Raw genomic sequence first — 27,594 nt, 5'->3', positions numbered from 1 at the left:
GTTCCAAGCAGTGACCTTCCAGGCCTAGTCTCCATTTTAATCTTACTTAATACATCCAGCTCAGCTTCTGCTCCTACCTCGGCCAACTCTTCAAAATTTACTACAGCATCTCTGTTAGAAGCATTGCGTTGAGGTCAAAAAGAACAACTTTGTGCTTAGAGGCTGGGTGTGCCAGTTGATCTTCACAGCTCAGCAGATGAATTAAAGTACTCTAATACCAGCAGTCTTTCATCCTATACCAAGAAAGGTTAGAGTTTTAAAAGCTAGTAGAGTGAGAGCAAGGAATGTGCCTGGAAGGTCGGACTAAAATTCTCATCTATCAAAAGAGCTCTAGTATTTCTCAAGGATGAGACAATTGCTAGAAAAATCTCCTTTCCAGTGTTATAGTTCTACAAAGGAGAACAAAAGATGGAACTGTTGAAGAAAAACCACACCTTAAGCTCTGGATTCATTATTTTAGGCTTCGGGGACCTGGCTGAACTACAGATCCTCTTTTTTGGACTCTTTCTAATTATGCATCTCGTCACCCTAGCGGGCCATGCAACTATTGTGCTCATCACCCTGATTGACACCTGCCTCCAGACACCTATGTATTTCTTCCTTCGGAACCTATCTGCCATTGAGATTTGCTACATATTAGTTATCGTGCCTAACATGCTGGCCAACTTCCTGTCCAAAAAACAACGGATGTCCTTCCTGGGATGCGCTCTGCAAATGCACCTTTTCATTGCTCTGGGTGGAGCAGAATGTTTCCTCCTCGCTGCGATGGCATACGACCGTTTTGTGGCCATCTGTAACCCCCTGCGTTACACACTCATCATCACCCGGGCACTCTGTCTGCAGATGTTGGCTCTGGCATGCATCAGTGGTTTCACACTTTCACTTACTCTTACCACACTGATATTCCTCCTGCCCTTCTGTCAGTCCCATGTCATCAACCATTTCTTTTGTGACATTCCTGCCGTCCTGTTCTTAGCCTGCTCTGATACACAGGCCAATGAAATCGCAGTCTTCCTTGTGTGCACGCTGATCCTGTTGATTCCCTTCTTGCTGATCCTGTTTTCCTACGGATTCATTATTACTGCCATCCTTAGAATCCATTCCGCAGAAGGCAGGAGCAAAGCTTTCTCCACCTGTGCGGGCCACCTGCTGGTCTCTGTTATGCACTATGGCTGTGCAATATTCATCTACATTCGTCCCAAGTCCTGCTACGCACCAGAACAGGACAAAATTGTGTCCTTAATCTATACTAATATAACCCCAATGCTCTATCCTATGATCTATAGCTTGAGGAACAAAGAAGTCAAAGGTGCCCTCAGAAGACTCCTGGTGAACCGCAACCGGTAAGGTAGCAGCCCAGCCCAATACAAGTTGAAAGGGAAGGCATGACCCAGCAACACTAACCAGGCCCTTTCCCAACAATTCAGTCATCTCCCTGAACGCTCTGTATGCCCATGCCTTCTTCTGAGACATCTCCGTGGTTCTTGGTTCACGTGGAATTTACCATTCACTTTTCTGTATTTGGAAAGATGAAAAGAATCTTAGAATTTCTTGTAGCTTTTTTGTTTTGCTTTTAGGTGTTTCAGAATTTTCTATGGCTTGGAGAGTCACTAGACTCCTTTGCATTTTTAGATGCTTTTCTGCTCCCCACAATGGACAATTTCATCCACCACCGGGAACACTACCAGAGATATTAACACTGATAAACGAGTTGATAGGATGACCCAAGTAAAGCCTCTCTGGCTGAATAACAAGGAGAATATAAATATAAGAAACTTCTTATATAAATGTAAGAAACTTCCGGATCAAAACTAGGCCAAGTGAAGAATTGGGAATAAATAAGCAGCGTGGGAGTTGAATTCCTGTGCCACCAAACGATGGTATAGACATTGCTTGAGAAACGATTAAAAGCGGCAGCACTAATATTACCAATGGCAGTATTGAGGATCCGCAATCTGCCCACAATAAGATCTACCCTCAACTTCCCCCCACCCACCTAGGGCACCTCAGTATTGGATTTCTTTTCTTTCACTCTGGGCTAAATGATACTCCACTGCTCACATCTTGGTAAAGGGCCAACCTGATTTTAAAGCCATTCAGGCTGCCCACACCTGACCTAGCACATGAAGGAAGGGTCCCTTCTCTGTGACCACACATGCTTACGAATTTTTAGAGCTATAATTGTTTGTATGTCTCCATTACCATACTGAGGGCCCCTTGAAGGTGAAAGCTATGATTAATTTCTATTATCCTAGCACCTAGACATACCAGGTACCTAAGAAATGGAAATGGTTATTTGGCTGAACTGTGAAATCCTATGACCTTTGGAACAGGGATGTCTTCAGATGCTAACTGATTATAAACTCGTGTGTGTGTGTGTGTGTGTGTGTGTGTGTGTGTGTGTGTTGCCTTCGTGTGTGTTTGTTTGTGTAAAGATGTGTTTGTGTGCATATGTGCATGTGAAGGTGCATGCATGCGGGGTGGGGGTGACTACATGCATTTACGTGCATGTAGAGGTCAGACAATAACCTTGGTATCATCATGCCATTTTCCTCATGTGCTGTCTATTTTTTATTTTATCATCTTTTTTTTTTCTTTTTTTGAGAAAAGGTCTCACTGACGTTGAGCTCACCAAGTCAGCTAGGCTGGATGTCCAATAAGCCCTAGTGATCCACCTGTCTGTATCTCACCAGTTCTGGGGCTACAAGCACATATCAATATGTTTGCAATCTTAAAGGTCCTTGCACTCATGTACTTTATTAACTAAGCTATCCCTCCTGCCTCTAAAACTTTTAAATAACCTATGCGATTGATTGAGACGTCACCTATTCTGTGCTCATAGTTCAGAGACAAAGCTTAGGTGTACTGATTATGAAAAAGTATTTGTTGATTCCATTTCTACCCCACAGACTGCATGCCATGTTATAGATGGCATAAGTTCCTCTGCCATACGCTCGGAAAGAGACATAATTTGAATGAACGAGCTCTCAGATTTCTAGGCACTGGATTCAATGCTGGAAATAGAAAAGCTGAAGACAAGGTCCCTCTTCTCAAGGAGCTGACAAATAAGCCTGGGCTATTAGACACTGAAACAATCCATTTTAATACAATAGTTACTTCCTATTTGTTCATTCATCCCAAGAAATCACTAACTCTCACTTATGTCAAGTATGACAGAGCTTTGTCCCTTGACGGACCCTTCATGGAACAAATAAACATGACCATGGACACCTCTCTCTGGACTCTGTATTCAATCAGCGATTAATTTTTTTTTTTGGTTCTTTTTTTTTTCGGAGCTGGGGACCGGCGATTAAGTTTTGTATTCAAAAATTTGAACTGAGGGTGCATTTCTAAATAAGACATGGAACAGAGAGTCTGTGCATACCATCTATCTACATTCTTGCTCAACCTTTTCAGTTTATTCCTCCTGCTACCTCTGTCGTAATGCCTAAATGATGAGTCTGCCCTCAGAAGCGCCAAAGAGTCAGAGAAAGAGTATATCTGGAAGGAAAATGACAATGAACAGGGTAGCTTTGTAGGGAAAACAATCATCCCCATCCCAGCCAAAGTCACAGCATTTTGCAGCAGGTCATCATTTAGTTGTTTTGTTTACTGAGGCTGTGTGTAGACTTCAGCAAACAAAGATAATTGTGTAATAGTTTGGTAGTGTATACTGAGACATTAGAGATTTCTGATGAAGACAAAGATCTAGTATACCTCCCCAGATGGTTCCCTTCTGGGTCTTGTTTACATCTGAGAGCAGTATAAATTCAGAGCATAGAATGTCATGGAGTAGGAGCCTTCACAGTAAGTCCGTTGATAGACTGGCAAAGGTTTCCTACAAGTAAGGGCCATTCAGGGTGACCGGAAGTTTCGCACTGAAACGTAAATATATTAGTCCCCTTCTAATATGCAGACCACATGGGATATGGCGGATATGAGCATAGCACACCATAGCTTGTGTCAATTTTATAAAATAGAGAGGGTGATAGACACATGTAGATGGATACAGACACGGAATAGTACAAGAAGGCCAAGCAGCTATTCTCTTCAAGGAGTATGTGGCGTCTATTTATTCCCCGAAAGAAAATACACTAGGAGAAAATGTACCTCTGTCATGGTTTGCATATGCTTGTCCCAGGGAGTGGCACTATTAGGAGGTGTGGCCTTGTTGGAGGAGGTGTGTCACTGTAGGGGTGGGCTTGGAGACCTCCTCCTAGCTGCCTGGGGATGCTCAGTCTGTTCCTGGCAGCCTTCAGATGAAGATGTAGAACTCTCAGCTCCTCCTGCACCATCCTGCCTGGATGCTGCCATGCTCCCACCTTGATGATAAATGGACCAAACCTCTCAACCTGTAAGCCAGCCTCAATTAAATGCTGTCCTTTATAAAACTCACCTTGGGGGGTTGGGGATTTAGCTCAGTGGTAGAGCGCTTGCCTAGCAAGCGCAAGGCCCTGGGTTCGGTCCCCAGCTCCGAAAAAAAGAAAAAAGAAAAAAATAATAAAACTTACCTTGGTCATGGCGTCTGCTCACAGCAATAAAACCCTAACTAAGACAGAAGTTGGTACCAGGACTGGGGTATCACTGTGATGGGCCGGACCATGCTTTTCTTTGGAAGAATGTGGATGGGGGAACTTTGGGTTTGGAAAGCGGTGGAAGTTTTAAATGGGCTTTAATGAGCCGTCCTAGTAGGAATATGGAAGACTTTGTTGCTGAGAGTGATTTGAATTGTGCACACCTGGTCCAAGAGGTCTCAGTGGGAAAGAACTCAAGTATGTGGTCTAGAGGCTGTTTTTGTGGGGGGTTTTTTTTGGTGAAGACAATGGCTACTTTTTGCCCTTGTCCAAAGAGTCCACCTGAGACTAAGGTGAAGGGACTTGGATTAATTGCATTAACCAAGGAAGTCTCAGAAATGCACACCACAGATTTTATTCTCTGTGTAAGTCTCGTGAAGAGCATTTTGGATAAGCATAGCAAGCTTAGAAAGGAGGAACAACCAGGAAGTGAAATGGAGCGGAATCCTGTGTACAAAGATATTAATTTGAATTAAGGGAGTGGTGACCTTGGGGCAAGATCCCACCTAGCTGGGTTTAGATCTAGGCATGGTGGTGCACATCTTTAATCTTAGGAGATAAAGCCAAGCGGATCTCTGAGTTCGAGGCTAGCCTGAGACCGAGCAAGTTCTAGGTGGAGAAAACCTTAAATCCAGGTGTCATGGCACACACCTTTAATCCCAGGAGACGGGAGTTTAATCTCTGAGTTCAAGGTCTACCTACAGAGCAAATTCCAGGACAGCCAAGCTTAGGCAGTGAAGGAGTTGGAAAAGAGGAAGCTGGTAATAATGTAATAGAACAAGAGGGGCCATGTTCCAGCCCCAGCAAACAGCAGAACTCTGCAGCTTTGGCCATGTGGCTCTGGCTTTATAGTCCAGAATAAAAGGGACTACTGGGACAATTGATGCTGGTCAGCTGGAGCTAAGAGATTATTGGTGATTAAGAAGAGACCAGCATCACTGAGGTGAAATCTTCTGGGAAGTGTTTGCCGAGGGCACAAAGAAGCTGCGTTCCAGAGATAGCCAAGGTTGTACCTCATGCTATAGCTGTACTTGGTAATGTGTAAGAGCCACCCAGGTGGTACTGGTTCTGAAGGCATGAAGGGGTCATGAAGAACAGCTGAGGCTTGGCACTGTGAGAGGCCATGGAGAGCCACTGGTGAAGGTGCAGCCTCAGTTGCAGTTGATGACCCAGGACTGAAGGGGTCACGCAAGGGAGTTGAGGCTTGGCACCATAAAGAGAGCCTATGAGAGGCTATTGGTGAAGCCTAGTTGCAGCAAAGACCCCAGTGCATTGGAGATGCCAGTACCATGGGGTGATCACCAAGAACAGCAGCGGCAGTGGAGTGGATCAACCTGAGCTTAGAGCGCCACAGAGGGCAGAGCTGGAGAAGTGACATCAGCCCTTTGGAGGAGCCCAGAAGATCATGTGAGGATCCCAGACATTGGAATGAGAGGCTGTAACATTGAGGTTGCCTTGGAGACCCCAGATGTTCAAGATTTCAGAGCCGTGGGCTATCTGCTGAGGAAAGCTGCTGACAGGGAGTGGAACCAGCCCGGAAAAAGAAGTCTGTTGCAGTCAACAAAGATGAAAAAAGGAGTTGGAGATCTGAAGACCCGGCTTTGACATCAGACGTGGAGATGAAGAGTTTAGAGCTTGCCAGTTGGTTTCCTGTCTTGATTTGGGGATTACAGTTAAGTGATCGGATGGGTCTCAGAAGAGACTTAGAAGAACCTACAGTGAGCTAGGGGCCTCCCACTTCCATCCTTAATCAAGGAAATGTTCCCAAAATCTTGTTTATAGGCCAATCCTATGGATGCATTTACTCAACCGCGGTTACCTTTTCTCATCTAACTTGTGTCAACTTCACAAGAAAAACCTAACTAGAATAGTTATATACATAAAATCGTGTAAACCCACGAGTATCTTATAGATTTAGAAAAAAATCTGGAAGACATATAATAAGACCTGAAGAGATAGAGGAGCCATTCCCCATAACGTACAAAGGCCTGACGTAGCTGTACAATTTTAGGGAGTTTTACGGTAAAACATCCATGACATCTAAAAAAGTCATTGAGGAAAGTTTTGCAGCAGCCTTACCAATGAACGTAAAACAATTGGTGGATGTTGCTTCTAAGACTTCTGGGGTGGGGTTGGGGATTTAGCTCAGTGTTAGAGCACTTGCCTAGAAAACGCAAGGCCCTGGGTTCGGTCCTCAGCTCCGAAAAAAAAAGAAAGAAAAAAAAAAAGTCTTCTGGGGTATTGGCACATTTTTAGTACCCCATGTTGTTCGAGTTGCCCATCTCTCATAAGGTGAGGTAGATAGGGACCCAGCATCTGGGTGCCAAAACAGCATCTGGGTGACAATGGGGATTTTCCATAGCTTGGGAAGTTCTGGGCTGTCCTTCGTTTGAGAGTAGAGCCTGGATTTGGCACACATGATTACCATGAAGTCTACTGGGAACCTGAGGCAAATAAGTTCCTTTGGAAGAGAATTGGAGGAGTAGCCACGTGAAATCCATACAGCTCTGGAGAGAAAAAATAAAGGCAGAGAAATGTTAATGATGGAAGAAACAGTGGCCAAAATAGTAGCTGACATTCTACTCCAACCCCACATGGCTTTGATGTTTCAAGGGACATGCAAAACCCTCATAGCCATGATGGGCAATCACACTTGACTAAGGTAATGTAGGTTCTTCTCCTTTTATTCCTTCAAGAAGCACATTCCTGACGGAGAGGCTCCCATATTTGTGACTGGAGGTGACGGCTATGATCATAAGGGACCAACATGAGGGACTATAGTGGTGGAATTACTCAGTATCGCGACTGTGGTAACAGACACAAAGGTGATAAATCCTTTCTTTCACAATGAACTTATTAAATACTGACAATTCAGCTCTTCGAAGCATAGAAGTAAAATGTTCTTTTCTAAACTTTTGTGTAGAAATAATGTGCGTAATAAAAAAACATTTTAAAAGTTAAGGGATTACTGACCGGACCCCTTAGTCTGAGCAGTCTGATTGCTTAGAATGTCTTTTCCTCACCACCATTTTCTCCCTCTTTCTCCCTCTCTATCTCTCTCGCCCTGTCTGTCTCTGTCTGTCTCTGTCTCCCCCTACCTCTCTCCCTACCTCCCTTCCCTGTCTCTCTCTCCCTCTCTCTCTCTCTCCCCCTACCTCTCTCTCTACCTCCCTCCCTGTCTCTCTCTCCCTCTCCCTGTCTCTCTCCCTCTCCATCTCTCTGTCTCTGTCTCTCTCTCTCTGTCTCTCCCTCTCCCTGTCTCTCTCCCTACCTCCCTCCCTCTCTCTCCCTCTCCTTGTCTCTCTGTCTGTCTCTGTCTCTCTCTCCCTGTCTCTCCCTCTCCCTGTCTCTCTCTCCCCCTACCTCTCTCCCAACCTACCTCCCTGTCTCTCTCTCCCTCTGTCTCTCTCTCCCTCTCTCCCTCTCCCTGTCTCTCTCTGTCTCTGTCTCTCTCCCTGTCTCTCCCTCTCCCTGTCTCTCCCTACCTCCCTCCCTCTCTCTCCCTCTCCTTGTCTCTCTGTCTCTGTCTCTCTCTTCCTGTCTCTCCCTCTCCCTGTCTCTCTCTCCCCCTACCTCTCTCCCAACCTACCTCCCTGTCTCTCTCTCTCTCCCTCTCCCTACCTCCCTCCCTGTCTCTCTCTCCCTCTCCCTGTCTCTCTGTCTGTCTCTGTCTCTCTTCCTGTCTCTCTCTCCCTCTCCCCCACCACTCTCTGTCTCTCTCCCATAGATTCACATATTTTGGGGATAGGGCAGGCTGGAATGTAATCAGGCCACGACCAGTGAGGGAGGTCAGGTTTCGGGTATTACCCAGAGTCCCCATCAGAAGTAGTAAATAGGTCAGGTCACGGGGACAGAAAAGAAAAAGATAGCACTGAAAGGACCGTCTATGGAAGGTGGCCCCGGAAGGAAAAAACAAGACCAGACCCACCAGCCCTGTCAGGTGCAGCTGGGCCTGCCCTAGTCTAAGTCGATCCTATGCTAGTCGCATGTCCCTTCCAAGAGGGAGAGTTCAGCTTAGGCCACATCTTTACAGGAAAAATTCTCAAAATCTGAAATGAACGAAGGGAAGACTTTGCCCTCCCGTAGTGGAAAGATCAATTGTCTCCTTGGCTTCTGATACCTAGGGATATTAGATGGGACACAGCTAAGGCAATTGGTCAGATAGAAGGGGAGCTCACAGTTTCTGGAAATGCACAATGCTAAGACAGAGAACAAATGACAGACACACATTTGGGAACTGAAAACGATGCGCAGTGAGTTGGTTACAGGTTGATATCTATTCTAGCACAGGTTATCCAAATTCATGTGCTATATATCCTTGGTCATCCAGATTCTTTAGAGAAAACTGACATCAAAAGGAAATTATTTGAAAAAAAAACTGTACTAAAATAAGAAAACAGACATTCCTAACCTTACTCTCTAAATAATACACCAACTGTTTGCGTGAACTTTACATTGTGTTAGAAACTAAAAATATTCCAGAAACCATTTACAGTGCTGCTGGCAGGACAGGTTATATGCAAATAATATGCCATTTTATATAAAGGGTGTGAATGTGAGAATTTAGGCTTCTAAGAAAGCCCTGGAACCAATCTCTCACAGATGCTAAGGGATAAATGGAATTTTGAATTTTAGCATTCCAAGAAATATCTCGAGTGTCAGAAAAATAGGTTTTTCGTTTAATTTCCACTTTCCTCAAATTTATGCCCCCTGCTGTCCCTTTTATTTCTTAGGCTTAACTTATTACAGGTTGATTTTTCAAATGTTTATTATATTCTAAACACGTCTTCTATATGCATGCCTTGCACGCACGCATATATTTCCGTGTTTAAGCATGTGTGTCTATATGTGAGTATTTGAAGAAACAGAGTACAAATGCCATCATGAAATATTGACAAAATGTTGATGAAGCAAGCTCTCAGGGGCTCTCTCGAGGATAATTTTCAAGAAGAGATGACCATATGTTGCTTTTTGGAAATAGCTTAAGAACACAGAAACAGAAAAAGATCTCCAAGGTGTTCAGGCCCTGTAGTATCCAGCCCTGGACTCAATGTTCAGTGGCTTCAGGGACTTCATTATGGTATAGCCATCCTCACTGCATGGGCAACAGGGTACCAATTAGAAGAACTTTCGGCCTTCAATAAATTATACAGGATAATTAAAGCTTCAGCAAAGTAGATCACTTGGGAACTAATTAGAAGTTTTTCTCAATAATTGGCAAATAACTTTAAATTTCGTTTTGCTTACAAGCGTAATGCATGTTAGACATAAGAATAGGGACGACTGTGGAAAAGAATGGAAAATCCACCATCCTCTTGTCACTTACTGTAACTATAACGAACATGTATTATTGAAGTGAAATTCCTGGGTTTCTTTGGAGACTCGGTTGTGTCGTGTGATATTTTTCTGGAAGCTGACTGATGAGAGGATGTTTTGCTAAAGCGGATGCGAGAGGATGTTTTACTGAGGCAGACGTTTGAGAGGACACATGATGTTTGAAAAGAGTCTCCACGAGTGAAGCTTAGCAAAGCAATATAAAGCAAACCAATACATGTGTGTCACCAGCAAAGCATAGAAAGGCAGAGCAAGGCAAACCAATGTTCCAGTTCCCACTGTCTGTGGGTTATGTTTATATTCTTTGTAGACATCGCGCATCCTTTCACTTGTCTGCTGTAGCAAAGCATCCTCTCACCTGGGTCTGCTTTGGGAAATCATTCTTTCACGTGTCTGCTTTAACAAAATGTTTTTCACCTGTCTTCCCTAGCAAAAGATCGTTATAACCCAAGTCTCCAAAGGAAACAGAAATTGCCACTTTACACCAGATACTGTTTCTGTTCCTAGACAGCCTCGTCTTGATGGACCCCAGTTATGGCAAAGCCTGGAAGCCTTTTTTGACAATTCTCTTTGTTTTTTTTTTGGGGGGGGGGATGAAGGGGGGAACAAGAGATAGAACATGGGAACATGAGACACAACTTACTGTGGTGGTGGGGAGGAGGACAATCCCTTTTTGGTGGGTTGCGAAGATTTGGGGCATTTTACAAACAATAGGGAGAGTGAATCTTCACCACTCCACTCTCACCCGTGGACAGGTCATCCAGACCAAATGTGAACAAAGAAATAATGAAACTAACAGATATTATGACTCAAATGGACCTAGCAGACATCCACAGAACATTTCATCCTAACACAAAAGAATACCTCCTTCTCAGCCCCTCATAGAACCTTCTCTAAAACTGACCGTACCATCAGTCACAGAACAAATATCAACAGACACAAGAAAATTGAAATAACCCTCTGCACCTTTTTAGACCACCACGGCTTAAAGCTAGACTTCCAACAACAGAAATAACAGAAGGCCTACAAACACATGGAAACCGAACAATTCCTGGAACTTGATAACCACTGGATTAAGGGAGAAATAAAGAAAAAAACCAAAGATTTTCTAGAGTTCAATGAAAATGAAGGCACAACATACCCAAATTTATGGGACACGGAGAAAGCAGTGCTAAGAGGAAAACGCATAGCGTTGAGCTCCAACGTAAAATGATTGGAGAGTTCTCATGTTAGATGAAGAATTGATAAATGGGACCTCATGGAACTGCAAAGCTTCTGTAAGGCAAAGGACGTAGCCTGTAGAACAAACCAGCATACCACAGATTGGGAAAAAGTCTTCATTAACCCCACATTCAATAGAGGGCCAATATCCAAAATATAGAAAGAACTCAAGAAGATAACCACCAAGAAACCAGACAACCCAATCGAAAATGAATTGCTTTTATACCCTGACAAGTTCCTCTTCTTGCCCATACATCCTTGAAGGATTGTTCTAGCCTGAAGGAAATGGCCTCAGTCAAATGTAAATACTGTTCACCATAAATTCACCACATAAGGATTTATGGTCATTGTTTATCTTCCAGAAATTGGCCGTGCTTTGTGTTACTTGCCTTCAAAAGGCACTGAAAAATAATTTTCTCTCTGGCATGGTCTTCACCAGCAGTCCTCTCTTCTCTATCTCTTTCATCTTCTTTTCCTACAATCGTCCTTGCTCCCCCAGTCATGGTTCCCATGTTGACCGACCTGACCTTCAGAAGATGAAGAGGAATAGTTAATAGTAGTACAGAAATTCGTGGAATAGAAAAAAAATCAGTAAAACAAAGATTTTATTCTTTGAAAATATAAACCATTCCCGTAAATCTAACCAAACTAACCAAAAGTAAGAGACAACACATAAATTGATAAAATTGAAGGTGAAGAGGGAAACAAAGATACTAATTAAATTCGGGAATGTATTAGAATATACCTTATCTTACACCTCACTTAACCAAAAGAGGTTAAAAGGAAAGAATAGATTTTCAGATGCAAGTAACCTGCAGAAACTAAACCAAGACAAGATAATTTATAGGCTTCTATGGCACACCCGTATCTAATGGGAACACTCAATGTCATAAAGCCAGTGCAGCTGCTTGACAAAAACCTGCGAGGCTGAGCCAGGAGATGTCTTACAGTCTTCTACTTTCGGTCTTGATCCCAATACGCTGCATGCACGGATGGGGCTTTTAATATCTGTACAACTTGGGATATTGGATTCATGAAAATTTTAGGAGTCATTTATGTCTTTCCCAGGAGTGCTGCTTCTAAGCTTCCTCAAGAAAGTCCTGAGCACACTATCCCTCCATCCTCCAGGGAGATGTCCTTGCTTGGCCCTCCTTGAAGATTAACCTTACACCCTCGAGGGTGACTCAAATAAAGGAATCACACATGAGGCTCCAGCTACAAGATAACTCATGGAACATCTGCCTCAGGAACAGGATAATCTGAACAAAGTCAACTTAAAACAAGATTTGGTGGGTAGAGAAATTGGCAGCAGATCGTGTTAAAGACCTCTTCTTACTGTACACTCAGGCAATTATGTGGCATGTAAGATAGAGGGCTGCATATGACACGCCCCTCTGCAAAAAGACACAGCGACAAAGTTAGATTGGCTGGGGTTATCTCTGCCTTACACAGGGGCTCAAATTGATGGACAAAGAATGGTGTGGATACACGATAAAAGAATGAAGTGTTAAGACCTTCCTTTCTCAGAAAAGTTAGTTTGTGTAGGACTAGTGTGATGTCATACGATCTAGGAACAAAAGGATACCAAAATTAGACATATACATAAATTTTACAGAGATATAAAATATAAACATTGTATTATGGCAGAAATTGAATGATAGCTGCAGCAGCCTTGGCCTGAAGATCTTTCTTGGTCCTGATGACAATTAACATTCTGACCATTAGAATTTGATAACACAGTGCTTAAGACATGGCAATCTGCCCAGGCTGGCCTGGAGATTTTCTTTCTGTCTAGTGCCCTTGAAAACACAAGATTCTTGGGGGTTGTGGGCTCGATGAGGAAAAATGACTGTGTAAGGTAACTCTGTTGTGTCGCTGTTTATCAATAATGTCTAAACTTATGACCAAGAGGAAGTTAAAAGACACGTCTGGGGACAAAAATTATATGGTCTATGGCTCGGAACAACATGGATAAATCCTTGCCTAATGAGTTCTGTATAAATAATCACTCTGACTGCCAGTCAGTCAGGATAAAAGTCCTCCATCCCCCACCCCTGTGACCCTTCGTTATCACTGTGCCTGTGCTCCTCTGAGGGGTCTGGAAGATCTGTAAATGTGTACAAAAAATTGAAACATCAATAAGAAAAGCTCTGACTTGGCAGATATCTAATTCCAGAACCCCAGGAGGCAGAGGCAGGCAGATCTAGAGATCTAGGCCAGCCTAATTGACTTAATGAGCTTCCAGGTAGACAGAATTATATAATGCAGAAATACCATAGCTAAAGGAGAAGGGGAAAGAGGAAGAAGAGGATCAATAGGAAGAGGAGGAAGAGAAGAAGAATAGAGAAAAGAGGAGAGAGGGCAGGGCAGGAGAGGAGAGAGAAGATAAATATTCTGATTACAAAATGTCCAGAACTGGCACTAGGAAGATAGATCACATCTTTTTTTTTTAAGTGAAAGGATTTTTTTTCAGTTTCCTCCCCTCCTCGGGTGTCCTCCATGCAATTCTTGGCCTGTCTGTCCTTGGGCTAAATCTTTTTCTGTACCACCTTAACCCTCTTAAAGGACAAACTTCTCCCAATACCCAGTGTGTGTACTTTTATTTTTAGCATTAGTTCAGCTTTCCTTAATAGTGTTTGTTCAGTTGGCCTTCATTTTGGAAATACCTGTTAAGACCCCCAGTGATCTTTATGTTTCCTTCAAGGTTTTCAGAAGACATAGCTTGGGCCGATTATTATGGATTCATCTTTGTAGACACTCTTGTTAGTAGCAAACTAATGTTTCCACACGTGTGTGCTTCTTTACCTGTACCGTTTGGAGCACGAGGCCGAGTGGGCCGTGCCTCCACAAAGGACCTCTGCCCTTGTCAAAGATTTGATTGTCCTGCTTTCCTCAGAACACATCTTGAAATTCAGGCAACTTCCATGGCTCACTCACGGACACTGTTGTTTATCTGAGTTACCTACAACCAGTGCATAAGGCAGTGCCGCCAAGCAGTAGGATTTCTGTTTTCTAGAACCTTAATTTTCCCTTTGAAACGGAATCATTCATATCTGTGAACAGGGTCTCTGTCACCCTCCTGTCCTGCCTGTCAGGGCATCATTCCAATCCTGCCTTACCATGTGGTTTATACCAAGTTGCTACTTTGCTTCGCTTGAAAAACCTGGCGGTCAGAGATGCATGAGAGGAGTCCGTGAAAGAAGAGGTCAGCTAAAGATTATTGTCACTGATGGTTTTCCAAAATTATCTTACCCTTCTGTTCATTACACTTTTCTGTTTCCCTATAATCTTGGCTGACATCAGTGGGGAAGGGAATTTCAGACTTAAATGAACCAAACTAAAAAGCATTTCGGTGCACATACAGATTACCTGGAGCATATTCATGAGCTTCTCAGCCCTATTATGCCTCCTTCCTTCCTTCCTTCCTTCCTTCCTTCCTTCCTTTCTTTCTTTCTTTCTTTCTTTTGACTAGTCCCAAGTACAGAGAGCTTAGAATTTCCCCGTCAAACCCTGCATCTCTGTTTCTTCTTTTCACTTTCGTATGCAGCGCGATTAATCACTCCGCGATTTGCTCTCCATTTATCTCCCTGCTACATAGTTGTATCGGTACTTGCCAAAAATCTCTTTTTTAATGTGCGACTAAGATGAATAATATAAGTTTAGTGACACTTCTTTCATTCTTAACGCTGTGCGTTTGAAATACGGAAACTTCCACTTTGGAAGGTTAGCAGTGCTGTTAGTTGCTTCAGAAGAAAAATTCCACTTTGGAAGGTTAGCAGTGCTGTTAGTCGCTTCAGAAGAAACGTATTGTTGATCACACCATCGATGTAAAAACTCCTGGAGAGCTTTACGATGATCAACTTTGAGTTTTTTCTTCTACGTTATTTGTGATGAACATGTCTATAAGAATTCGAGTTCACGCAAAGTGTCTCTCGAATTTGGTTCCTTTGTACTGTTGGAGATTTGCATTTCTGACCGTTTCTGAGAAATTAACTCAAGTATTTTTAAATGCATTAATAATAGTTACTGATACTTTAAGTGGGAGAATAAAAAGATTTTTTGAAAAGATAAACAAGGAAAAATGTCTGGTTTGGAGAAAATGAAACAGAAATTAGTAAGTGGAGTTATGACAACCACCACGAACAACTCACAAAAAGATTTTCTCACACCTAGAGTTGGGGTTTTTACCAGATAGTCTATGGAGTCATTGTCAGCCTAGTTGAGAAACCACAACTAAGAATAGGCAAGCCTCGTGCCTAAAAATAGATAACCAAGGGGGAAAAAAATACCCAGTTGTATTTCGTTAGGCTTTTTGTCTCATACAGTATTGGGTGGGTACTTTTATTTGTTTGTTTGTTTTACTGGTCTTTTTGCTTGCATATTACAGTTTCTAATTTTGTGTTTCTATGGAGTGTGTGTATGTGTGTGTGTGTCTGTGTTTCTTCTGTCTTTTCCCCCATTTAAGAAAAAATTTGGGGTTGGGGATTTAGCTCAGCGGTAGAGCGCTTGCCTAGCGAGCGCAAGGCCCTGGGTTCGGTCCCCAGCTCCGAAAAAAAGAAAAAAGAAAAAAAAGAAGAAGAAATTTGGTGTTTGTTTGTTTGTCTGGTTGTGTCCTAATGATAGAGAGAAAGAAATGGGACGGATCTGTGTGGGTAGAGAGGCAGGGGAGGTTTTGGGAGGAGCTGAAGGAGGTGAAACTGTGATCAGGATATATCGTTTGATTTTTTTTTTTCTATAGAAAAGAGGAAGGAAAAAGATTGTTTTTGTGGATCTGAGAGTTGAGTACTTTTTTAATTAAAAAGTAAGAATTGTGGTAAAGTTCCAGTCATTAATCTCTATGCTTCTGTCATTTCCACAATTCCCCTCATTTTCCGATGGAGATGTATTTAGCCTTCTAATTCTATTCTAAATGGCTTATTCCCATGCTGTGTATGTAACGTGGTCTAACTCAGTTTCCCTGTGTCTAATTTGTATGCTGAGCTTTTAGTTCAGATTTTACACTTTTAGCGAAAATTGTTCAGAGTTGGTAGATGAGCCAATCAATCCACTGACCTTTCTCAGAGTCGTCTTCAAATACTTCGAGAGCGTCATCGATGATGGTGCGTGTGTGCACGTGTGCACACTCTCATGAAGGCAGAAGAGATCATTGGCTCATTAAGCAGGCTCTGCTTCCTGGCCACGGAGTCTCAGGGCCTCCTGTTTCTCCCACTGATGGATTAAAAGCAGCCATTATAAAAGCTGCTTATATTGCACTTCCTGAAATAACTGAGAAGATTGCTTATTGTAAAGGGACTGAAGCCTTAGTGTTTTAATTTGTAAAAACTGGGAATCTGTGACTTTAATTTCTTCGAAGCCTACGTTTAACGATGGTTCTCGAAGGCTTTAAGTTCCCTTCCAGCACGACACCTGCCAGAGGTAAAGGGAAAGAAAGGGTACTATGATAAGGGGGGAAGCGAACCTGCTTAGAAATGGTTCTTCCGAGCAGACCCCATCTCTGTCGTCGGGAAATCGGTGGTCCGGTTCGGTGACGTCGGCGGTCCGGTTCAGTGACCTCGGACCGCAGTAGAGGTGGCTCGACCCGACTGGGTCACTCGGGCCTCTGCGGAATCAGCGCGAGTCAGCGGGAGGGGTTTGGACCGTGAGAAACCTCAGGAGAAGCGGAGACTTGAGACCGAGGAGTGTTGAGCAGCCACCTCCACCGGCAGGCCCGTCTCAGATCTCATTGTGTGTTGGGTCCTAGTCGTAATCCCTCCGAACGTCGTGCGTCCTCTACAGATACAGATCTTGTCTCACTATGTGCTCCGCCTCGGCACACGGATCTGTCCTAGCAAAACTGCATGTGAGTGTGCGTCGGTCCACATCGCTCTGCCAGAGTCCGACGGAGCGGCCAGAAGCCACCGCACACCGCCGGAAGTCTTCTGCCGCGTTTCTCTCTGTGGGGTCCTGACAGAAGGAGCTCAACATCACGGTGTGAGGCAGACCGATACACGCGCGTGGTCAATAAAGAATCCTTCAGTGTGCGTCCTTTCGCGCGCCTGCTTTAGCAGGACATCCTCTCTCCCGTGTCCGCTTCGGGAAAACACTCCTTCGCCTGTCCGCCCCAGCAGAACACCGTCCGACACAACCGACTTTCCAGAGAACCCTTAGGTTTCCGCTTCGGGAATTTCCCGTCCCGCCTTTCTTCGTCAATCTGTTCGTCTGCTCGCTTTGCGTCCTGTCCCCGCCGTCCCCTGTCACGCAGCCCTGTCCGTCTCTGAGAGGGGAGAGCCCCCCACGGACAGCACCCGACCCCGACGCATTGAGTCACCGCAGAACCCGTCGCATCCCCTCCCGCCGAGGCCCGCAGCCCAGCTGAGAGGGTGGGATCCATAGGCAGGCGACGAACCGAGGTGGAGTCGAGCGGCCCGGCCTCGTTTTCCGAGTTAACAAACGTCTCACCGCCTCCTTCTTTCACGGCCTCCCTCTTTCGACGAAGCAACGACCGGATGGAAAACCCAGGGGGGTCGATGCGATCCAGCATCCGGGGGTCGCGCGATGAGGCAGCGGCCGGCGCGCACGCCCGATACCCTACCCGGGCGCGGATGCGAGGGCGTCGCGGGTCGAGGCAGAGACGTCTGGGCGGAGCGGAAGGTCGGAACCAACACGGCGGGGTCTCAACACGTCAGGGCGTCGGGAACGCTGGTCGGTCAGCACGCACCGGTCCTCCGAACACCCACCCCTGCTGCCGCCGGACCGAGCTTCCCGGAGCCTGGAGTCTGTTAAGATCCGTAAGGTCCGTGGGTGGGGCAGCTCGGGGGAGACCTACATCGAAGGTTCCGGAATAAGTCCCTAAACGACCCATCTCGTGCCCCGGGAAGGAGCCTTGTGAAACAGCCGTACTTCCCTGGCTCAGAGGTGCCCGCCCCACACCTACGCCCCGCACAGAGTAGGGACAGAACGCCAGGTCAAAAGGGACCAACCCTCGCGAGATCTCGTTCGCTCATACGCAGTGGACCTCTCGTGCCGTTCCACGTGTACGCCCGGCACGAGGACTCCCTTTTCTCAGTGGAACGGAGAGCGGTGGAGTCGTGCCAGTGATGGGGATCGGGGCGCCGAGGGGAAAGCCGGAGTAGTCATGCGGGACCCCGTTGAGGGCTTAGGTGGGAGAGCGGGGGTCGAAGAAGGCGAGGATGGCCAACGGAGGCCTCAAGCTCCGGATGCCCAGGCTGGCTCTCGAAGTTCAGCGACTGAAGGTGACCATGGCAACTTCCCTCGGAGTTGCCCACAGGACTCCGGGAGGCTGGCCGCTCCTAGGACCCCGGCCGCGAGCGGCCAGGCCGCTCTGGGTGGGCCGGGCCCGGGGAGTGCCGCAGGGTCCGGAGCGGCGGCTGCAGAGGCCGCCGTCATCGCCCACGGCGAGCAGGCGCCGCTCGGCCCGGGACCCAGCGGAGACACCGCGTCGGCGACCGGGAGTCGGCTCCTGGAGTTGTATCCTTTCCTAGAGACCGCGGCAGGGGCCGCGGGAAGCCAGGGAGGATAAGGCGTCCACGGAAGGCTCTCGGGGCGTGGTGCGCGGCTGACCAGGGCGAGGACGGACAGGTGCGGGGTGGGCGGTCACGACCGGACGAGGAGACCCCTGGCCTGAGGCGGGAGGCTGAAGAGCTTAGAACAAGACCGGAACCACCGGGAGCTAGGAGGAGGTGACGACCGGGCTCGGGTTCCAGGGAGGTTCACTGCCGGGCAGGACCGGTGGGTCTCTCCGGGCAAAGGTACGGTACGTGGCGGGTGGCGCCTTGACGTCACCTCCTCCCAGCTCCGTGACGGTGCCTTTCCGGACCGCGGTGGAGGCGGACATGGCCCGCAGGTCCCTGGTCGCCAACGCCCGTCGCCAGCAAGTGATGGTTCAGCAGGAGTTCACAGTGAATGATAGTATCCTGGCCGTGTCAGTATCCCAAAAGTCTGAGGGGATGGCCTCGGGGTCGGGAGGCAGTGCGCACCCTGGCGGTGCCCTAAGGGAGAGAGACCCTGGAGGATGAAATGTAAGCAGGAAGGCGCGGGGCGGGACCCGAACGGATCCGTCCTCGTTCTCCGACGGTCTCTTTCTCGATCGCAGTAGGTGGACCACCGAAGACCCCGTCCTCTTCCGCATCTCCATCAACAGTTTCCTCGACCAGCTCTCCCTGGTGATGAGAAACATTCAGCGCCTGGAGTTCGTGGCCATCGTCAAACGGGGACGAGGAAGGAGTCGCGAATCCTAACGCATCACCGGATACCGGAAAAGTCAGAAGCCTTTCCCGTCTCGAACGAACATCATTCCGAACTGGGACCTCAGCGCTCCTTCGACGCCGTACGCCTCGCGCCGGTCTCTCGGTCGCATCGTCTCTCGGCCGCCGAAGGAACGGGCGTTTACGTGTTATGGAACAAAATAAAAAACGGCAAATATCTTTCATCTGATCTTACTTTAACACGGCAGAGACCTCCAGATCTTCTCATCCGTGTGCTTCTGCGGAGCAGAAGTTCTGGGATCTGAATGGTTGAGTGGTCCAAAGAAATTTAAGACGGTCCGGGAAGAAAACTCTCTCAAACGGAAGGAAACTCAAATTACGTAAGTTCGGTCACGCAACACAGATTACTGACGATATTTTGGAAATGCGGGTGCCTGCGTATGCACGCGTTGATTCTGTAAGGGTCACGTGTTTACGCATGCGTGTGTTTACGCTTATACGCACGTGCACGGCTTGTACATGGAGGCCAGATGTCGACTAGCAATGTCTACTCTTGGGGCCTGTATATTTGTCTGTTCGTTCGTTCGTTTGTTTCGTTTGAGGATCTCTCAGTGATTAAAGCTTGCCAATTTGGCTGGAATCACAGGACAGCTGGCTATAGGAATTTTCCTTTCTTGTCCTCACTAGCACTGATGTGAAAATGTACCGACGCCATCTCCAGCTTCTTTCTCAGAACGGGGAATTGAACCCACAACCTCATAATATGCAGCAAGAACTTTAAGCAAGTTGACTCAAGTCCCTAAATCTGATCAATTTTCAAAGAAAGAAAATTTGGAGATCGAGTCGTGGCACAGTAATTATGTGCTCACGTAGCGAGCAAGGGGTTCTGAGATTCGAGTAGTATGAAAACTGAGAGTATGTTTAGTAACGAGGATTTCTACACATATGGCTGAAAGTCAGTAAAGACGGTTTTACTTCTTTTGGATCTGATACCGTTTTTTCATTTGCTGCTTTCTCTGGTTTGTCCTGGATGTCCCCAATCCCTCTATCTGTCTGTCTCCGGTGGACGCCCGGTATCTCCGAGAGCCCCGCCCGCCTGCTTCCTCCCGAAGAGGCTTCGTGCGCAGACGGATGGGCGCGGACTCGGGCTCCCGTCTCGGTCGGGTAGGGCGGTTACATCCCGTCTGTGCACGGTCCCGGGACGAGGGCCGAGTCGGGGAGGCGAGGTCGTCCGGCTCTCAGAGAGGTCCCTAGATCCGCAAGGCCTAGCGGGAGTTGAGACTCGGCGGGAACCGACCCTCCCAAGATCCCGTCTGCGCAGACAGCGGTGGGCTTCACGAAGTAAGCTCCGTATATAAAGGCTGGATGGAGCCTTTCAATTCAGTCAGTCAAGAGAGGGTAAGTGGTGCAGTTCTGTTGGAGGTGGGTGCTGAGAGGAAAACTAGTGTCATCACGCAGGACTCCTTTCTCTCTCACACACACACATGCGCGCGTGTGCGCGTGTACACACACACACACACACATAGGGGGCCTATCAAAGAGTCACAAGAACCAGTGAGTGAGTTTAGCAAGACTCTTGCATGCAGGCTGTTTGGGCACAGGCAGGCACCACTTCGCAAACACAGACAATTACCCCACTGCTGCTCCACACTAATCCGAAAGGCCAGGGAGCCACGGGATCCCCGCTCTGATGTATGGACCCAGATGGGAGAGCAGACGGTGAAGAAGACGAGGATGCGTTTTAGGCCTCGAGCCACCACCACCCCTCCCCCCCGGCGGTCTAGCTCAGGGCGTTCTGCACTCGAGGGTGGCTGTGGCAGTTCCGTCTGTGCGAATGGCCGAGAAGACACCGGTTGCCGGGTTTTTCCTGACGGCCTCAGCATAAGGACCCCTGTGGGGTCGGGAGTAGCAGCCGAGGAGGGAGCTGTCCTTCCCCGGGTATCGACAGTGGAGGCGCCCGGACAACTACAGGTCGACCCCCGGGGTCGTCACCTTTCGTAGGACACCCCGTGCAAGGGACTACAGGAGCATAGGCTAAAGCAGACATTTGTGAGCTCGCATGTCAGGGAATCATGGGAGGAAATAATAACCCTAAAAATTTGGCCTTTGGTGTGTGTGTGTGCGCGTGTCTGTGTGCGCGCGTGCGTGCGCGAGGTAGAGAGTGTGTGTGTGTGAGAGTGTGTGTGTGTGTGTGTGTGTGTGAGAGAGAGAGAGAAAGAGAGAGAGAGAGAGAGAGAGAGAGAGAGAGAGAGAGAGAGAGAAATTTAATGCAATGGAGAAGATATGCAGCAAATGCTGCTGGGACATTTAACGTATGCTTCCAGTGCTGATTCAGCCTCACTTTTCAAACTGATACAAATGGAACCCTTCAATATGGATTTCCTCTGAGCCGTCACACCCGCATTCCCCCCCCATTCCGAGGACCACAGAAGCCCCCAGCGTGGCATCATTCGTGGGTTACCGTATGACCCAGGGGTTATTCAGAGTGCCTTGCGGACGGGTCTTGTCTGAGATGTTAAGACACTGACAGACGGTTCCGGTCACCTTCTCCACCAAAATCGGCCCTTTGGTCTGGGAATGCCCTCTTCTACAAGGAAGCTCCCCGTTCTTCCCCAGGCAGGCGTGACCTCATGGTGGCGGTTAATGTGGCCTAGTGAGGAGCCCCTTTTGACTCCGTGGGTGATCCGGGAAAGGGTCGCGACCTGCGTGCGCGTTGCGGGCACTGAGGACTCTTTCCGTATGAGAATTTAATAGAGAGATTGTAAAGGGGGCTCTTACTGCTACTGTCCAAAATAGCCGATGATCGCTATTGAAAGAATAAAAAGAACCGGATGAAGGCACCGAGGATGAGATTTTCCTGCAATAGCAGTTTCATCGAGCGTCCAGAATATGGGACAGGATTCAGCAATTGGGTGACCGGTACAGAAGAGCGTGCCTGTTCCGATAGAGATCGGATGGGCTGAGGATGATCGGCTGAAAGTTCGGTGGCTCTGAAGCTTAAGCGAGGATCTCCTCGCGGTGAGTAAAATTTCTGTGCCGTCTCTTGTCAGAAGATCACGGCTCGGCTCTCGGTGCGACCATTTGGGACCATTTGGGGTACCGGCTCGGCGGAATTCAGAAAGGGCAACTTTCCTTCCAGGGAGGCGACAGGACATCGACCTCGCCACCGGCACCACCTTCTCTCCGTCAGACCATTCTTGGCTTGAAAAGCTGACACAGACGAGCCCTTTGACGAAGCCTCCTCATAAGATCGCGGCTAATTACTTCTGCAGGCATTTTACAGTGTCCCTGCAGCTCCACTGCTCAAGAAAACGTGACTCTTTCCATGTGCAAATGTTGGGAATCATTCAGCTCCTATTAACTTTGTAGTTTCCTTCCTTCCTTCCTTCCTTCCTTCCTTCCTTCCTTCCCTCCTTTTCTGTTTCTTTTCTTTCCTCCTTCCTTCCTTCCTCCTTTTCTGTTTCTTTGTTTCTTCCTCCCTTCCTTCCTTTCTATGTTTGTTTCTTCCTTTCTTCCTTTTTTCTTCTTTCTTTCTTCCTATCTTCCTTCCCTTTTCCTTTCTGTTTCTTCCTTCCTCTTTCTATCTTCCTTTCTTCCTCCTTTTCTGTTTCTTTGTTTCTTCCTCCCTTCCCTCCCTCCTTCTTTTCTTTCTTTTCTTTCTCCCTTCCTTCCTTTTTCTTCCTACCTTCCTTCTTATATTTGTTTATTCCTGCCTTCCTTTCTATTTGTTTGTTCCTTCCTTCCTTTCTTCTTGTCTTCCTTTCCTTCTTCCTATCTTCTTCCTTTCTGTTTCTTTCTTCCTTCCTCTATCTTCTTTCCTTCCTTTCTTCCTTTCTTCCTTTCTATTTTCTTTCCTCCTTCCTTCCTTTCTTTCTATCTTGCTTCCTGCCTGCCTTCCTTCTTTCATTCCTTCCTTTTCTATCTTTCTTTCCATCTTCTTCTTTCCTTAATTCCTTCTTTCCTTCCTTCCTTCTTTTCATTCTTTCTATCTTCCTTCTTTTCTTTCTATCTTCCTTCCTTCTTTCCTTCCTCCCTTTCTTTCTATTTCTTCCTTCCTTCCTTTCTATCTTGCTTCCTGCCTGCCTTCTTTCCTTCCTTTATTTCTTTCTATCTTCCTTTCTTCTTTCCTTAATTCCTTCTTTCCTTCCTTCTTTTCTTTCTATTTTCCTTCTTTCCTTCCTTCCTTTCTGTTTCTTTCCTCCTTCCTTCCTCCCTTCCTTTCTATCTTGCTTCCTTCCTGCCTTCTTTCCTTCCTTCCCTTTCTATCTTCATTCCTTCTTTCCTTCCTTCCTTTCTTCCTTCCTATCTTCCTTCCTCCTTATCTTTGTGTCTTCCTTCCTTCTGTCTTTCCTACTTTTCTTTCTTTCTTCCTTCCTTCTCTCCTTCCTTCCTTTCTCTGTTTTTTGTTTCTTCCTTGTATCCATCCTTCCTTCCTTCCTTTCTTTGAAACCAGATCTATCTTATCTTAGCGGTGTCTAAACAATGGAATGTGATGCCAGATTAATACCAGCTAAACTTTCGACAAGGGAACAAATACCAAAATGATACCATCAGTCCCTTAGCTGCATATAGAACTTGCAACTCAGCAGAAGCAGCTGCTGCCTGATGCCATAGGAAAGAGGGGTTTTGGCTTTTTTTTTTCTTTTAGCATTTTAATGTGATATAATGTATTTGAAACTCAGTTTTAATAGAACATGTCTCCAGAAATAAGTAAACAAACAGATAATCAGAAATAAGTAAATAAATCAATAAATAGGCAGAGCCTTGTGAGTGCTTCGACTTAGCAGGATAGGGTGGGAATATTTTCTAGTGATTGTGTTTCCTGCTATTTCTAGTGATACCCTTTCCCGCTAAACAGTGGCACTTGTGGAGCATGGATCTGTCCTTCTCTCCGGGTGTAGAAAAAAGATTAGTAAGAAGCCGTGCTGCCTGAAGGACAAGGTGCACGGGCTATCTCATTCCCTGCCCCCACCTCACTCATTTTTCTAACGATTAATGACAGCATAGGCACATTCCATCACCGAGCAAAACTAAGTTGAGCTCAGTGTCTGAACTCTTGTTGCCAACTCGTCATTCCCGATGACCAGATTTTTTTTTCTTTTTGTCTGTTGTTTGGTTTTGTTTTAAGAAAGAGCCCCACATAGCACAGGTTGGCCTCAGAATCACCACGTAGCCAAGTAAAACTTTGAACTCCTGATCCTGCCGCATCTACTGATAGAGTGCACGAACCACAGAGCTACAGACCCCTCCCACCGCCACCTCGTCCACTACCCTAGATCAATCCGCTATCCCACAGTTCGGGACGCCGAGGTCTGTCCACACTGGACTGTCTCCACCATCCTTTCGTGCTCTCACTATTGCCAGAGATATACAGTACCCAGAAGTGTCTCCTCGGTGCCCTTCAGAAACACCCCCCCCCCAAGGCCGACGTACATGCTCAGACATACACAAATGCTGTAAACCTAGATGCATTGTGGACTGGACCGAACCTCCTTATCCGTAGGCATCTTTCTCCTGGCCCTTTCCGGCCATGGGTCCCGCTTATCCGTTCAGTCCTTACGTAGCCTGCGCTGTCCTAGCGGGCGGTTCTGCGGGTCACCCCTCCCGCGTCATCGAGTACCCCGGGCCCGGAGCACACTGATAGCGGTCGTCAGGACGGGTTCCCTCGTACCCATTCTGCTGACCGTCTTCTCTAATCCGGTTCTACACAGAGTGCTCCCGGGCCAAGCCGACGCAACCTCTTCCGGTCCTCCACAGCCCTGGGGACACGCCGAGAGGGATAAGTCTCCAAACTCAGCCAAAATGAGGACTGCGACAGGGCGCACTACACCAATCACAGTAATTAGTGTCTTCCGAGGCTACCTGGCTGGAGAAGTAAGTAGAGCATGGAGCTGAAGTGTATCTGTGTGTGTGTGTCTCTGTGTGTGTGTGTGTGTGTATGTGTGTGTGTGTGTCTCTGTGTGTGTGAGTGTGTGTGTGTATATCTATGTGTCTCTGTGTGTGTGTCCACGCGTGGACGCGCACCGGTGTTTTAGGGATTTAGGGGAAACAGCAAGGCAACTTGACTGAACCACCATCTGGGTCTTGAAGTCTCACAGACCAGGCCTGGGTTCATCCGCACTCTGAACGCTTGCTGTCACACTAAACTGTCTGAGGCCCGGGAATTGCGAGTGGGCCAGTTTACCAAGAATGGATGGTGTGGGGGCTGGGGATTTAGCTCAGTGGTTAGAGTGCTTACCTAGGAAGCGCAAGGCCCTGGGTTCGGTCCCCAGCTCCGAAAAAAAAACCAAAAAAAAAAAAAAAAAAAGAATGGATGGTGTGGCATCCCGTTTTGGCGATCCAGCTACAGATCCTCGGCGATTCCTCAGGTCTACGGGACGACCAGTTTGTACGGAACCAATTCTCGCGCGGTCCTGTTTTCACAAGTTCTGTGGGCCTCGCCTCACGTGGTGTGTCGGGGAGAACAGCGTGGGACTCGGAGTGGGCGCCTCAATCTTTCCTAGAACCTGCAGGGGGAAGTGGTGGCGGTGGTGTATCCCTAGACTCCCTGCGCGGCCGTGAACAGCAGTGCGGCCGCATAGCAAACAGCGGAGAAGACCCGAGTAGCCCCCCAAGCTCTGGTGCCCGGGGGAGTGGAGACGGCGCCGAAAGAGCCAAGGGCAATGCCAGTATGCCAGTATGCCGGACGGTCCTGGCTGCTCTGGACTCCCCCAGGTTGTGAAGGCAGAGAATAGGGCGGCCCGATGGTGGAGAGAGCGGCCATTGTGGAGAAGCTACCAAGTGGTCCGGAGCAGGAGGAGGAAGGCGAGGAAAGCCTGCGGTTGTATCCTTTCTGACGTTTGTGCCAGTAGCTGAGGAGGTATCCTGAGATGGCCAGGGAGAGGGGCCGAGTGGGCGTTCCCCACAGCAAGGGGACGTCTTGAGGGAGTGGCGGGGAGGGGGGACTGGGGCTCTGGAGGAGGCAGCCTGCAGGGAGAGCACCGGAGGACGGAGGACGACAGGACGAAGTCACCTTGACAGAATCCCCGCCAGTGACCTCATGGTGCCTTTCCTGACCTTCGTGGATGCAGAGACCTCGTGGTACCGGACCCGGGATGAGGAGTCCCTGGAAGGAGCAGTTCACGGGTAGCTCGGAGTGGCTGGCAGGGACCTGGTGATGTAAGTCCTAGAAGGGAGGAGCCAGCAGGGGGCAGGGGTGCAGTAGGCAGCCGTTCCTTGTACCCCATTGTATATTCGCAGACACCTAAAAGACTCGCTGTGAGAAGGGGGTTGGTGAGCCGAGCCCGTAGGAACCTGCCTGACAGGGAGACCGGAGACCGAGGGAGTCCTGGAGGGACTGAGTCCACTGGCTCCAGGGGAGGTGTGGAGGAGGAGTGGCCCGAGGTGAGCGTTCTGCGGCTCCCAATGTGACTTTTCCTTTCCCTTCACTTTTAGTCGAGTAACTGAGTAACTTCGAAAACTCCAGCCTCCTCCACAGCTCCGTCTCCTCCCTGCTCTGCCAGTCGGCTTTCTACAGTGGTGACTACCCTGAGGTTCTCCGTGCCTGAGTCCTTCAAGCCTCCTGTGGAGTAGGGGGCTGGGGCTCGGCAGCGCTCTGGCCCTCACCCACTGTACCCTTCCCTAGGGCAAAAAACGCACAATAGTTGCTTTGCCGGGGCAGGGAGGGTGGTGCTGGTGATCTTTTCCCTGTGCTTGTCCTGGGATGGCTCAATGTTTCCCAACATTGAAAATAAAATAAAGCTGAAACCGGTCTGTGTCTGTGCCTGTGCCTGTGACTCTGACTCTCTGTGCCTGTGACTCTGACTCTCTGTGCCTGTGCCTGTGCCTGTGCCTGTGACTCTGACTCTGACTCTGACTGTGCCTGTGACTCTGACTGTGCCTGTGCCCCTGCCCGTGACCGTGTCTGTGCCTGTGCCTGTGCCTGTGTCTCTGTCCAGCTATCTCATTCTCATCTTCATCCCTGTGTAGCAGGAGAGTAGGACAGCATCTGGGATTCAGATGCTCAAGTACTGCACGATGATTACAGGTGGTTCAGGAAAGGTAAAAATCAGTCAGGTCCTGTCAGTCAGTGTTAACTACAGCCAGCACTTTATATTGGTTGAAAATGTTGAAGTCTCGACTGGAGTGATGGATCAGTAGTTAAGGGCACCGACTGCTCTTCCAGAGGTCCCAAGTTCAATTCCCAGCAACCACATGGGATCTGTTGCCCTCTTCTGCTGTGCCTGAAGATAGCCCAGTGCACACATACGAATAAAATAAAT

General features: G+C 47.6%; 2 protein-coding genes and 1 long non-coding RNA gene across 3 annotated transcripts; all 3 read left to right on the top strand.

The window, feature by feature from the left end:
* Positions 1-408: 408 nt before the first annotated feature.
* Or7r1 (olfactory receptor family 7 subfamily R member 1) lies at positions 409-1,347 on the top strand. Its single transcript, NM_001000264.1, has one exon. The coding sequence runs from the start codon at positions 409-411 to the stop codon at positions 1,345-1,347; it is 939 nt and encodes a 312-aa protein (NP_001000264.1).
* Positions 1,348-18,000: 16,653 nt separating this feature from the next.
* On the top strand, positions 18,001-19,975 carry LOC134484033 (EKC/KEOPS complex subunit LAGE3-like). Its single transcript, XM_087601091.1, has 3 exons — positions 18,001-18,596; positions 18,922-19,050; positions 19,222-19,975. Exons 1-3 carry the CDS (start codon positions 18,244-18,246, stop codon positions 19,364-19,366), a joined length of 627 nt encoding a protein of 208 aa, XP_087457217.1. The 5' UTR covers positions 18,001-18,243; the 3' UTR covers positions 19,367-19,975.
* A 5,871-nt stretch (positions 19,976-25,846) lies between these two features.
* Positions 25,847-27,083, top strand: LOC120099296 (uncharacterized). The gene is made up of 3 exons (XR_015647126.1): positions 25,847-26,156; positions 26,366-26,491; positions 26,768-27,083. It is a non-coding gene; the product is annotated as an uncharacterized LOC120099296 (long non-coding RNA).
* The last annotated feature ends 511 nt before the right edge of the window (positions 27,084-27,594 follow it).

The sequence above is a fragment of the Rattus norvegicus genome, chromosome X, assembly GCF_021556685.1.
Source record: "Rattus norvegicus strain SHRSP/BbbUtx chromosome X, alternate assembly SHRSP_T2T, whole genome shotgun sequence".
Taxonomy (NCBI): Eukaryota; Metazoa; Chordata; class Mammalia; order Rodentia; family Muridae; genus Rattus; species Rattus norvegicus.
Note: the sequence above shows the minus strand (reverse complement) of the source record. Positions and strands in the feature narration are given on the sequence as shown.

Bases quoted from the DNA above. Each gene is read 5' to 3' on its own strand.
- Or7r1 (NM_001000264.1), top strand. From the start codon at position 409: ATGGAACTGTTGAAGAAAAACCACACCTTAAGCTCTGGATTCATTATT.
- LOC134484033 (XM_087601091.1), top strand. From the start codon at position 18,244: ATGCGGGACCCCGTTGAGGGCTTAGGTGGGAGAGCGGGGGTCGAAGAA. The intron at 18,597-18,921 runs GTATCCTTTCCT...ACCTCCTCCCAG, and splicing joins GGGAGTCGGCTCCTGGAGTT to CTCCGTGACGGTGCCTTTCC. The intron at 19,051-19,221 runs GTCAGTATCCCA...TCTCGATCGCAG, and splicing joins AATGATAGTATCCTGGCCGT to TAGGTGGACCACCGAAGACC.